The sequence below is a fragment of the Bos grunniens genome, chromosome 11 (genome assembly GCF_055505025.1).
Source record: "Bos grunniens cultivar Pamir isolate PY7600 chromosome 11, Bosgru_T2T1.0, whole genome shotgun sequence".
Classification (NCBI taxonomy): domain Eukaryota; kingdom Metazoa; phylum Chordata; class Mammalia; order Artiodactyla; family Bovidae; genus Bos; species Bos grunniens.
The window spans coordinates 40,359,270-40,373,913 of record NC_141175.1 but is presented as its reverse complement, the minus strand read 5'-3'; the positions used below and the strand labels follow the sequence as shown (position 1 = coordinate 40,373,913).

Below are 14,644 nucleotides of genomic sequence, written 5' to 3'. Positions count from 1 at the left end.
TCTCCAGTCCCTTAGGCTGCTCTGCTGTCTGCTGAAGTTCAGACAGACTGATTACTGTACAGTCTGGGCTGCTAATAACCAAAGGACCCCAAATCCACCCCATGCCATTCTGACTTCCTACCTTTTGAAACCAGATATTTCAAACTAATAGAAGCCACAGTCCCAGACAAATCCTGCCCATCCCCCTCACTGATAAATTTTACTCTATTGGCTGCACCATATCCCTTCCAGATGTTTTATGTTAAGATTGGGAAAGCTGTGTTTTTACTGGATTGAATCACTGCACTTGGCTGACATTTTTTGGCCCTAATACACTCCTTAGATTTATCAGCTAATTGCAGACACTTTGAGAGAATCATACGGCATGTGTTTATTATGACAAAACCTGCAAGTGTGTCTTTGTGGTTAAAGATTCACGGGTGTTTCCTTTACTGACCCCTGGTTAAGTATTAGAGTTGGTTCAAAAATGTTGCTTCCAAGTCAGGAACGTAACATGGGTGAAAATTTCATTTTTGTGTTTTGATGGAGTTTGAGGAATGGGACAGGATAGATCCAATAGCTCAATTTTCATTCTTGGACTGTTGAAATCTTTAGTTGAAGATAATAAAATGACTTATAAATGGAGATGGAGGAATTTTATTTAAAACGTAAGAAACAGCTTTATGTTGTTCTAATATCACTTAAATAAATTTCTCCAATGGGTCAATTGTGTTTCTTCCAATGTGGCCTGTTTGGAGATTTATGCCTGAAAACATGATGAAGAGGGTGGTTGCCTCTCTGAGTAACGGCCACCAGTAGCTAGGATGGCCCTTCAGGCAAGAAGAGCCCAGTGGCAGCAAACTAGGGGGGAGAGAGGAGAGGACAGTCATCACAGTTCAGGTAGCTTGGGTGCTATCTGGGGAGGATCTGGATGAGGATCCTGGCAAGCCCCAATCCTAGGATGCTGCTTCATCTAAAGGACTGTATTGACCATTGGAAAGAGGAGGAAGGAAAAGCCTGAAGGGAAACACGGATGCCCAGGATATATCCTTCGGTGGGCGGGGGTGGGGGAGGGGGGGTGGGGGTGGAGGGGGTGGGGCTGTCCCTCATTCCAAGTAACAATGTCAGTGAAGGGCTCAGGGGTGATACTGGGTCCCTAGAGCCAGGTATGTGAGGACCACTGACCAACAGAGATGGAGGTGGAGAGCTGGGTGCATGTTATCTCATTCCTGCGAAACAGGGGGAACTGAGACTGCACCTGTGCTTGAGGTGCGTGGTGACTGGGTAAGCTAAAGCGAGAGGAAAGAAGTCAAGCGCTGACAAAAAGGAACAAATTGCTTTGACTCTGGAATCACATAGAAGCTGAAAACAGATACTAAAATGCCTTTAAATTGTGAAAGAGGCAGAAAGAATGTTCAGGAAAAATAGCTGGAAGTCTAAATCTTAGAATTGTCAAGAAAAAGAAATACAGTCAGCCCTCTGTAACCTGGGTTTCACATTTGCAGATTCAACCAGCTGGGGATCAAAAATATTTGTAAAAAAAAAAAAATCCAGAAAGTTCCAAAAAGTAAAACTTGAGTTTGCAGCATGCTGGGGACTATTTACATAGCATTTCCATTGTATTATGAATTATAAGCAATCTAGAGATGATTTAAAGCAGCAGTCCCCAACCTTTTTGGCACCAGGGACTGATTTTGTGGGAGAAAATTTTTCCATGGACCAGGGGTGGGGGCGGGGGAATGGTTCAGTGGTAATGCGAGTGATGGGGAGTGGCAGATGAAGCTTCACTGGCTTGCCTGCCACTCACCTCTTGCTGTGCGGCCCAATTCCTAACAGGCCATGGATGTGTACCATTTCCATAGCCTGGAGGTTGGGGACCCCTGACTTAAAGTATACGGAAGAATGTGTGCAGATACTCCAGCATTTTATATAAGGGACTTGTGCATCCTCTGATTTCGGTGTCCATGGAGATCCTGGACTAGTCCTCCTGCAGGTACTGAGGGAGGACCATGCTGCTTCTTATGACTCTCAGGTATAGAGAATTACCTCAAATACCTGGTTGCGAGGGAGCCTCTTTCAGTGAATACGTCTGAATGTTTTGTCGTCTGTATATCAGAGAACAATTTTCTGAAGCATGTTGTTCATTTCCTTTCACAATGCTTCTCTATGAGGATGCCCAGATTTCTCTCTGGAATGGGTAAATATTATCTCTTCTGAGAAACTGGTTTGTTTTCATTCTTCAGACTGAGAATCTCATAAATATTGTCTGTCCTCATTTGCTACTAGAAAGCTTAGAATTAAATTCAGGAGCCACTCCTAACAAGGAAATAAGCTCTTCCCAGTGTATTTTGTCTATGCTATTCTCACTCCTTACTTCATCTTCCCCTGATTTTCCCTTTAATCCATTTCCTCCCCTTTTGTAATTTATTATATATTTTGTTTTACTGTATCCTTGTGGCATATGTATCACTTAAGCTGGAACAAAGAAGCATATTTGCTAAAAACATCCATGCAAGTTAATGTGTGTTTCCCAGTGCTAAAAATCCTTTTTTTCTTTTACAGACTTTACATTTTATTTCACTATTAATTCTTTTAACAAATGCCCCCTTCATAAATAGAGCAAAATGGTCTTCTTCAGCCCTCTGACCCATTTCAATTTCCAAATTAAGTAAGGCCCACCCAAATAAAAGATCCTGCGGTATATCACTCAGTGTCCTATACTTGTTTAAAATGCTTAGCCAAAATTTTAGAATCCTTATGCAGTAAGCAGTGAGATTCATAAATGCTAGAGAAAAGCTTAAAAGTCAGATACCCCGATTTCGCCAGAAGCCTTTAATTCCCTGTGCAGTCTTGGAGTTCTCCAGACTCTCCACTGAACCCTGAAAGACTCACTTGGGGGAAAAACTATTTTATTTCCATTTACGTAAGGTCCTCTTAAAGTGTGAGGCACAATAAGTAGGCTTCAAAGACATCCTTTGCCTGCAACATGTTTCCACTTCTTTAACTAGAAGGCGACTGAGTAATCTGAGCGTGCATCTCTTCTAGAGAGTTGGCCATTTCCATCCTATCTCTCTGGTCTTATCTATTAATCACTTGTTTTTCTACTTTTTAAGCTTCTTTTGTTCCAGCTAAAGAGGTCTATGCATTTCTAGTTTCTCACCTTTGCAAATGCCACTCCCTGCTGGGACCTTAACCTTCCCCTAACTTATTCCTGCCCACTTGACTGCATCCCACCCTCAGCAGCCACTTCTTCCAGGAAGCCCTTCTCAATTACAGCCCTCAGTGATCTCCCCCATGAACTCTGTAGCTTGTACTGTCTGCCCTTTTACCCTGGCATCTATCACATAGAATGGTCCATGGTTATTTATCTTTTCAAGTGTAGCTCCCATTTCATCTACTGGATGTAAACGTCTCTATAACTAGGACTGGCCTTTCATAGATTCAATGCATATCTGCCAGAACAAATGAATAAATAATTCTTATGGCTTTTGTGGGGCTTCCAGGGTGTTGCTAGTGGTAAAGAACCCACCTGCCAATGCAGGAGACCTAAGGGATGCAGCTTCAATCCCTGGGTCAGGAAGATCCCCTGGAGCGGGGCAAGGCAGCCCAATCCAGTATTCTTGCCTGGAGAATCCCATGGACAGAGGAGCCTGGCAGGCTGCAGTCCATAGGGTCGCAGAGTCGGACGGGACTGAAGCGACTTAGCACATAGGCACATAGCTTTTGTGACACCCAGAACATCTAGCACAGTACTGCTCATTAAATGCTTGACATTAATAATATCAGTGAAAATGTAACACTCTACTTATCCACCCACTACAGCATAGTATCCTTGAGCCTTCTGATCCTGGTAGCTAAAATCAAACCCACTTTTCTAACAAAATAGCTATGCTTTGACTTTGACTTTTTGATTTCCTCTCCTCCTAGATATTGAAGAAATCCTGCATCGAAATTCTAGCAGCTGAACCATCCACCATATGTGCAGGAGGTAAATTGAAACTAAGTGTTAATTGCTGTCACATGAATGATGAGATATCGAATTCAGGTCACGGTTACTTCATCAGTAGCAAAGAAGGGAGTTGGGGCACAAAAGGGGAGGGGGAAAAAAGGAGTAGAAATTGCTAAATTTGCTTCTGGGGCAAAAAGGTAATAAATAAACAACATGTCAGTTGTTTGAAAGTTTGAAAAAGCCTATCCAAATTCTCTCCTTTCATGGAAACTAATTATAGGAATATTACAGAAATACTGGATTCCCACACACCGCTACCAATACCCCTTTAACCCTTCATCTTCATGGCAGCCCTACATCACATCACAGTGATCATAGGCCACCTCTGAAATGTTGACATATTTAATTGTTTAACTGGTGCTGAACCTCTTTCCATAACTAATATTTTCATTTTAGTTAATCGCCCCATCTGCCAGCCCTTACAGAATGTCAATAGGCAGCTCCAGTTGTCCCCATAAAGAGCCATTATAATTTTATCATTAATGCAGCAAACCTCTGCTTAACGAAGAATCACCCTTCTCTGGGTCACAGTATTTTTTCTGACTGATCAAAATTGGGGTCTTGTTGTTGTTTTGTATTATAATGGACTGCCTAAAGCTTCAACCGTGCTGGCTCTCCTCGTACAATTCCTGGTAGTTTCCCCATCATTCTCCTTTTATTTATTTAAAAAGTACCGTTAGGCACCTACTGAATGCCAGGCACTGTGGTAGGTGCTCAAGATTCGAAAAGGATAAACTCTCTCCATTATTTCCTGGTGCTCTAGGACCTGGAGTCTTCCACTGTTGAGACCTCACTGTTGACATAATCTTTCTAGTCTCCTAAAATACCAAGTGCCAATTATTAATTTATCATAGAAAATATATCATGCAACCCTGTAAGTAGTGAGGAAGAACTTTCCAGCTTTTTCAAAAACTGTACAGTTTTATTCTTTATGGCATATTCTATTGATATAAGTGAGGTAATTCCTTGAGGATTTCATTCTAGTTTCTTGGCTATATTTTAGAATAGCTGAAACACTTTCAAGGAGTTAGATGTACTGAATAGTATGAACCAACAACAAAACACTAAGGATATATGTAAACATACAAAGTTGTTAGTGGTATTTGGGTACTGACTATTCAGAAATGTGTGTAAATTTCCTGAAGAAAAGCAATCAACAAAGAGTATCTGTTGACCTTTAAATACACTGCTACCTGGCAACACAGATGGCAGCAACATATGTAGCTGGCACAAAGACAGGTCCAGGAAAACCTTCTTAAGAAAAAGAATTGAAATATCTTACTTTTGCAAATTTACAAAAGCATATGACTACATGAAACCCAGTGCCAGGAGCCTAACCAGGGTTCATTAGCTCCAAGGTAAATCTGCCTCCACAATTTTTATCATTCCTTTATTTTAAAACAATTAGAAAACAGGGGAGTTCCTTAATTGTGCAATTATCTCATTCATGAAAAAACAACCCAGACTTGCAGTTTAGCAATCCTACTGTATGTTTTGCAACCGTGTATTGAATCAGAACATTTAAAGACAATGAATACTGAATTCTGTTAAATCAGCAGCATAATCAGTTCCCTTCCTGTAAGGTTATTAGGGACAGAGAAGAAATCTTTCTCTCCACTTCCCACTGCCTCAGAGTACATGGTACTTAATAGGTGGTCAATAAATGTTGACCGAATGCCTTGATTCATATATTCCTTCAATAAACAATGCACCAATTTTTGCTCATTTGACCCTGATTAACAACTACTTTCACCTAATCTCAAGAAGTTATCAGACCTTTGAACTGCCAATTTAAAATGAAGCAAAATTAGAAATAGCCGAAGACAGAACAAGACCCCTCAAACCCACAAAATCTCAACTGGTTGGACAATGGAAAAATATCTTATTAAATAATTCTTGAATCAAAGATTAATAAACCAAAATCTACTTTACTTGCCATCAAGGTGTTCAAGACAATAAAAAGCCCACATATATAAATATAATGAATTTGTCACAGAAATATCAAGATCCACAAGATCTAATCCTAGCAAATTCAGTTTTTAGTCTGTTTCTTATTAAACAAAAAAGAAAAATAATTAAGTAAAAGATATTTTTAAAGCTAAGGAAAATACAAGAAAAAAGATTAAAATGCATTAATTAATTTAAACAAATTAAAACAAGTTAACTGATAAATTATGCCAGGAGCTGTGTCTTTGACCAATAAAATAGACAAATCTCTGGTAAATCCAGACCAAAGAATCTTCCTTTGGATACTTTTTAAATCTCTGACTGAAATGCAATAGTGCATATTTTATAAACAAACAATAGTTTCCCATATCAGAGTAAACTATCCAATTCTATTTATTTTATTTCTTTTTTAATTAAAGTATAGTTAATTTACAATGTTGTGTTAATTTTTACTGTACAGAAAAATGATTCAGTTATATATGTGCGTGTGTGTATATATATATACATTCTTTTTTATACTTTTTCCCAGTATGGTTTATCACAGGATAATATTTCCCTGTGCTATACTGTAGGGCCTTGTTATTTATCCATTCTGTATATACGAGTTTGCATCTGCTAACCCCCAACTCCCCCTCTGCCCCCCCATTTCCTTTATTTCTTAGAAAAAAATTAACAAAGACACAACAATAGACCTAGTCATATGTTTTGAAAAGGCAAGCTCTCACCTCTCTTGACTTAGAATCATTAGGGTTAAAGCATGTTGATTAGAGAATAACTTTATTAAGAAGAAAATGAAACTTTCATAAGATATCCCTACTCCAAAAGTTCTTCCAAGGATTCTCTTAAAGGTCTATCTCTGATCATTCTTGGAGTAAGCATGGCTTTCATGAAATATTGGGGGCTACTTCCCCGTGGTTATGAACTCCTGTCAAGTAGACCCAGGCATACCCCGTCTGAAATTTTCATTAGGCTACTGCGAGGATCTGGAGATTTATGTGAAAGTGCTTTAAAAATCATGAACTGTTATAACAAAACAAGGTGATATTATTATCATAAGTATCGTTTTAATAAGGATTGAAGGTCAATGTGAGAATGTTGATAATGTCATACCTAGATGAGAAAAATATGCCTGTATGTTTTTCTGAGCTTCCCTGATGGCTCGGTGGTAAAGAATCCACCTGCCAATGCAGGAGACGCGGATTTGATCCACTGGTCAGGAAGATCCCTGGAGAAGGAAATGGCAACCCACTCCAGTATTCTTGCCTGGGAAATCCCATGGACAGAGGACCCTGGCAGCTACAGTTCATAGGGTGGCAAAAGAGTCAGACATGACTTAGTAGCTAAACAACAACAATGTTTCTCTACTGAAAGAAAATTGGAGAAATACATAGAGTTCAGAGTATCTGCAAAATGATTCACTAACTCAATATGTACTGAAGGGGAAAGTAAACAAGGAAATATTGAGACTAAACCCTGTGAAGAAGATAGAATTTGCTTTCATCCAAAACCTTTCCTCTCAGCCCCCTCCCCTGCCTCTCTGAATTACTTCCCTTCCTTGGCCGCCAGAGCACCCCCTCCTGTGAAGCCCCACCCAGGCCTGTCCGCTCAAGACACTCTATGCTGATGACTGCATTCCCCCAAGACAGTGATCTCTGCTGGCTTTCACCAACAACTCAGCAATAGGCATAATTCTGACAGCACACCAAGCTCTGAGTGAGGCAGTGAGACAACGCACTGGACGACAAAACTGAGATCCAACACAGACCTTTCCATGTTGGCCTGCAAATAACATGGTGAAATTTAATAGGACAGATATAAAATGTTGAACTTGCAAACAGTTTCATATACAAGCAAGTTTAGAGAAACTTGACTTAGTAACATTTCGTGCAAAGAAAAAGAAAAAAGCAAGAAGACGCATAGCTATCTTGAGAGCCAACAAGAATGCCTTTGACAAAAAAGAAGCTGATGCCATCTTAGGGTGCATCAGTAGCCATCCAGTGTCCAGGGTAAGAGAGCTAATTCCATGCTGTGCTATTCCAAGTTCAGACCATGGCTCCAAGTCCCATATTTTAAGGATAGCATTGACACATGTTCTTAATAGAAGAGGAGATGGAACTAGAAAGCATTTAATAATTCATTCAGGATGTGAGGGCAGCCTGGCTGTGATATCTGTCACTCCACTGATAGACAGGATTGACTGAGCTGATCTGGCTGGCTAGACAGGTGTCCCCTCCCTCCCTCCCACGTGTGTCCCTTCTGAAGCTGTATGCTTAGTAGAAGAGGATAACCTTCTGCAATAGTGCTTCATGCGTAGTTCATGAATGCTATAGTGCTTCATGCACTGTAGTCCATTCTTCAGTCAAGGATATACAAGTAGCTGTGCTCCCTTGCTACAACCTCCAAACAAGCACTCAAGGTCCATTTACAGGAACACGCAGGATAGTCAAGCTTCTAAGAATCCAGTCACTAATTCTTTCCTTCCTTCCTTCTTCCCTTTTTTCTTTCCTTCTTTCTCCCTCTCCCTCCTTTATTTATTCCTTTTCCATCAATTCTTAGTGTCTACTACGTACCAAACAATGTGAAAAGATTTGAGTGCCAAAATGCATGCCTCGTCCCAACCCCCATGAAATTCTCAGTCTTCTCTAGGAGATGGTCATATGTTCAGATAAAATACAAAACCATGTATGAAGTACTATAGCAGAGATCTGCTCAAAGAGATGCTAATGAGATGCTTGTGGGATGAGAAAGGACTGAAGCGACCACAGAGATTTAGACAAAGAATTGAAACACAAGGATATTTGGAGAACTCCCATGCAGAAAGGACTTATTGGTCTTATTATATGTAGCTTTAGGAGACCACCACCGAGCGGTTGGGGAGGAATTCAAGGAGGCAGATTTTGGTTTAACACATGCAACTTTTACCATGAAAGCTTCCCAACAGTGGAGTAGATGGTTTGAACTTTCCACCCCTAGAATTATGTGAGCAACAGCTGAATGGCCATCTGTAAACATATGCTGTCCAGAGAACTCCTCCTTTGGGTTTCCTTTATAACTTTGAGTTTCTAAAGACTTAATTCAACGTCAGCTAAGATATTAATGGCTGATTATTGTTTAATTGCTAAAGAGACCAGTACACTTGGAACTATTTTGCATTTTAACAAAAAGTCTTAATGGGAAGAAGATGTAAGGATCTGCCCTGATCAAAAAGAATTTCATTCAATGAAATGAGTGAAACTATTTGGAGAGAGAGACGTCCCCCAAAGCCTCCAGTTCCAGAGGTTATAAACTGGCAGCCAACAAGCCCTCTCTGGTCTGCACATATGTTCTTTTTGATTCACATCGCAATTAAAAAAAAACAAAACAAATTTATTACTAACACTTAAAAGTCTGATTTCACCTAAAAATTCAGATTTTCATCTCATATTGAAAAATCAGATCTAGCAACACTGGGCCTGTATTTATCATATGATAATGATTATTAGAGACGGAATAACTTCCCTTTAAAAGAAGCATGTACTCTTTCCAACTCACCTACTATCCCACCTCTCCCCATTGTCACCCCTATACTAAGGCCAAGCATATGGTTGCCATTTAGTATGGTGCTGAAGTCCCTGGATTTACAGCTCCTGTTCTAAAACATGTAGGAAGTCATCTGCTCTGTGGAGAGCCTTTACAGCACCTTTGACTTTGCATGTGTGCCTGGTAAGTTGCTTCCATCATGTCTGACTCTGTGTGACCCTATAGATTGTAGCCAGCCAGGCTCCTCTGTCCATGGGATTCTCCAGGCAAGAATACTGGAGCTGTTTGCCATGCCCTCCTCCAGGGATCTTCTTGACTCAGGGACTGAACCCACATCTCTCACATTTCCTGCGTTGGCAGGAAAGTTCTTTACCTCTAGTGCCACCTGGGAAACCCCAGCTTTGACATTGCCTACATTTAAATGATTCTCTTTCCCTTCCAATATAGACTCTTTTTAAAATTTCCTAATTAAATAGTTTTGCAGATTAGCCTGTGTGTAATTAGGAGAATAGGCCCAATGTTGGATTGGCCCTGCCTACGTTAGTGTAGCTCCTCTTTAGGAAATGCATCCTTTGCCTAAGCACAGTTTTCTTCTGCTACCACAATGATGGCCTCAGATGTATATAGCTCAGTTCAGTCACTCAGTCATGTCCAACTCTTTGCAACCCCATGAACCACAGCACACCAGGCCTCCTTGTCCATCACCAACTCCCGGAGTCCACCCAAACCCATGTCCATTGTGTCAGTGATGCCATCCAACTATCTCATCCTCTGTCGTCCCCTTCTCCTCCTGCCCTCAATCTTTCCCAGCATCAGGGTCTTTTCAAATGAGTCAGCTTTTCGCATCAGGTGGCCAAAGTATTGGAGTTTCAGCTTCAAAATCAGTCCTTCCAATGAACAGCCAGGACTGATCTCCTTTAGTATGGATTAGTTGGATCTCCTTGCAATCCAAGGGACTCTCAAGAGTCTTCTCCAACACCACAGTTCAAAAGCATCGGCACTCAGCTTTCTTTATAGTCCAGCTCTCACATCCATACATGACTACTGGAAAAACCATAGCCTTGACTAGACGGACCTTTGTTGACAAAGTAATGTCTCTGCTTTTTAATATGCTGTCTAGGTTGGTCATAACTTTCTTTCCAAGGAGTGTCTTTTAATTTCATGGCTGCAGTCACCATCTGCAGTGATTTTGGAGCCCAGAAAAATAAAGTCAGCCACCGTGTCCACTGTTTCCCCATCTATTTGCCATGAAGTGATGGGATCGGATGCCGTGATCTTCATTTTCTGAATGTTGAGCTTTAAGCCAACTTTTTCACTCTCCACTTTCACTTTCATCAAGAGGCTCTTTAGTTCTTCACTTTCTGCCATCAGGGTGGTGTCATCTGCATATCTGAGGTTACTGATATTTCTCCCGGCAATTTTGATTCCAGCTTGTGCTTCCTCCAGCCCAGAGTTTCTCATGATGTACTCTGCATATAAGTTAAATAAGCAGGGTGACAATATACAGCCTTGATGTACTCCTTTTCCTATTTGGAACCAGTCTGTTGTTCCATGTCCAGTTCTAACTGTTGCTTCCTGACCTGCATACAGGTTTCTCAAGAGGCAGGTGAGGTGGTCTGGTATTCCCATCTCTTTCAGAATTTTCCACAGTTTATTGTGATCCACACAGTCAAAGCTCATAGTGTTCTATGTAAGCAATACTCCAGGAAGAAACTCATTGGAATTAAGCATACAACTTGCCAGCTACTCTTCATGTGAAGCTTTTGTCCTCCAGAAGTGGAAGGAGGTTTTCATCAGCTCCCCACATCATCATTTGAGAAGCAATTGTATTATTGTACTCTGTTGTTTCCCATTGTAATAAACAATGATCAAGTGAGTGCAAAGGAAGGTACTTTTAGGCAGCTTAAACCAGACACTTTTAAGCAAAATCAAAAAGTGGCTTTGTTTCTTTCACTCTTCATTTTCTTTCAAAAAGCTCCTGCCTGGCCCATAGGCACCGCGTCTGAATCAGTTGTTTAATTCTCTGCTTGTCTTCTTTTCCATTCAAAGATATTTCTATTTGAAGGAGGGATACTCACACTTAGAAGGTGGAAATGTAAAATGGTACTCTTACTTCGGAAAACAGTTCTAACAGTCTCTCAAAACGTTAAATATGCACCTACCACATGACCTAGCCATTGTTCTCCTAGGTATTCACCCAAGAAAAGAAGAAATGTATATTCTGACAGAGACTTGTACACAGATGTTTATAACTGGTCTATTTTTAAGAGCCAAAACCTGTGAACAACTCAAATTTTCATCAACACATGAATGGATAAACAACTGTGGTTTTTCATACAACGAATAATACTCAGCAATAAAAAGGAATAGACTATGCATAAACCTCAAAGTAATTATGGATGAGTCTTAAAATAATTATGCTGAGTATAAAGAAGTCAGACCAAAAAGAAATACTTACCATATGATTCCATTTCATAAAATTCTAGAGAATGCAAACTAACCTATAACAACAGAGAACAGATCAGTGGTTGCATGGTATGGGGAGGGACTGGAAGAAGAGATTATGAAGGGGAACATGGAAACTTCTGAGGCTGCTGGGTGTGTTTACCACCTTGATTGTGGTATTGCCCCATGATTGTGTAACTGTATCAAAATGTTTCAGTTATACACCTTACATACAACTTGTATATCAATTATACCTCACTAAAAAGTAAATAGCTATAAAAATTTTTTTGAATCTTCTAGGAGAATGCAATGGCACCCCACTCCAGTACTCTTGCCTGGAAAATCCCATGGACGGAGGAGCCTGGTGGGCTACAGTCCATGGGGTCGCTAAGAGTCGGACACGACTGAAGCGACGAAGCAGAGTAATTTAGGCATCAGAAAGCACTTAATAAACATTCAGCTCTATATTATATTTTAGATGTTACATGTCACAATAAGCATTTAATAGGAGAGAAAATTAAAACTAACTCACAAGATAGAAATATCACTAACAATAATTTTGTTAGTGATAACAACAAAAGTCTTAGGTGACCAGAGCAAATGGTGAATATACAGATATCTCATTTTCAGATCCAGTGATTGAAAAAGGATCTTTATTGAGGTCATCACAAAACTATGTGTTCCATATTTTCAAAAAAAGAAAAAGGAGGGAATAGAATAACTTTATCAATCTATTCTCTGACCTTAACAGTTTTCTTTTTTTAAACTGAGCTATAATTCACATATCCTGAAATTCACCCTTTCAAAGAGTTCAGTTCAGTTCAGTCACTCAGTTGTGTCCGACTCTTTGCAACCCCATGAACTGCAGCATGCCAGGCCTCCCTGTCCATCACCAACTCCCAGAATCCACCCAAACCCATGTCCATTGTGTCCGTGATACCATCCAACCATCTCATCTTCTGTCGTGTCCTCCTCTGGCCCTCAATCTTTCCCAGCATCAGGGTCTTTTCCAATGAGTCAGCTCCCGCATTAGGTGGCCAAAGTATTGGAGTTTCAGCTTCAACATCAGTCCTTCCAAAAAACACCTAGGACTGATCTCCTTTAGGATGGACTGGTTGGATCTCCTTACAGTCCAAGGGACTCTCCAGAGTTTTCTCCAACACCACAGTTCAAAAGCATCAATTCTTCGGCACTCAGCTTTTTTATAGTCCAACTCTCACATCCATGCATGACTACTGGAAAAACCATAGCCTTGACTAGACAACCGTTGTTGGCAAAATAATGTCTCTGCTTTTTAATGTGCTATCTAGGTTGGTCAACTTTCCTTCCAGTGAGCAAGCATCTTTTAATTTCATGGCTGCAGTCACCATCTGCAGTGATTTTGGAGCCCAGAAAAAATAAAGTCAACCACTGTGTCACTGTTTCCCCATCTATTTGCCATGAAGTGATGGGACTGGATGGGACTGGATCTTAGTTTTCTGAATGTTGAGCTTTAAGCCAACTTTTTCACTCTCCTCTTCTACTTTCATCAAGAGGCTCTTTAGTTCTTCTTCACTTTCTGCCATCAGGGTGGTGTCATCTGCATATCTGAGGTTATTGATATTTCTCCCATCAATCTTGATTGCAGCTTGTGCTTCCTCCACAATTCAGTAATGTTTGATATACTCACAAAGTCGTACAGCTATAACCACTATCTAATTCCAGAATATATTCATAATCTTACTCTTTAAGCAGTCACACCCCATTTCTTCCTCTCTCCAGCCCTGGCAACTGCCAGACAATATTCTGTCTTTCTGGATCTGCTAATCTGAGCTATTCATATGGAAATGAAAGGGAATGGGTATCTGGCTTCTTTTACTTGGCATGATGTTTTCAAGATTCATCCACATCACAGTATGTGTCAGAACTTACTTACTTTATATGGATGAATAATATTCCATTGTATGAACACCATATTCATCATTTGATGGATACTTGCATTATTTCCACCTTTTGGCTATTATGAATAATGCTACTGTGAACACGCATATACAAGCTTTTGTGTAGACATACATTTTCAAGTCTCTTGAGTGTATACCTAGGGATAGAATTTCTGGGTCATATAGTAATTCTAGGTTTAGCTTTTTGAGGAACTGTCAAACTATTTTACGAAGCAACTGCACCAATTTACATTCCCACCAGCAAGGTACAGAGGGTCTAATTTCTTCACCAACAGTTGTTATTGTTCATCTCTTTGATTACAGCCATTCTGGAGAGTGTGGAGGGATTTTGATTTATATTTCCCTAATAACTAATGAGTTCTAAAGGAGATCAGCCCTGGGTGTTCTTTGGAAGGAATGATGCTAAAGCTGAAACTCTAGTACTTTGGCCACCTCATGCGAAGAGTTGACTCATTGGAAAAGACTCTGATGCTGGGAGGGATTGGGGGCAGGAGGAGAAGGGGACGACAGAGGATGAGATGGCTGGATGGTATCACCGACTCGATGGACGTGAGTTTGAGTGAACTCTGGGAGATGGTGATGGACAGGGAGGCTTGGCGTGCTGCGATTCATGGGGTTGCAAAGAGTTGGACACGACTGAGCGACTGAACTGAACTGAACTGAATAATTAATGATGTTGGGCATCTTCTCATTCAATGACCTTATTAAGCCTCAGAAAATAAACAGGATTTTTATCTGACTGGTACCTGAATAAATGACCACATTCTCCTTCCCTTATTCCCTTTCTCTCCCAAGACGTCATTTA

The 14,644-nt window shown here is 40.4% G+C and overlaps 1 protein-coding gene across 1 annotated transcript in view; it reads left to right on the top strand.

Moving 5' to 3' along the window:
* ANTXR1 (ANTXR cell adhesion molecule 1) overlaps positions 1-14,644 on the top strand; it is a 258,178-nt gene that overhangs the window by 75,247 nt on the left and 168,287 nt on the right. The window contains exon 9 of the mRNA XM_086326257.1: positions 3,907-3,967. Within this exon, the coding sequence (XP_086182383.1) occupies positions 3,907-3,967 (61 nt within the window). The remainder of the gene's footprint in view (positions 1-3,906; positions 3,968-14,644) is intronic.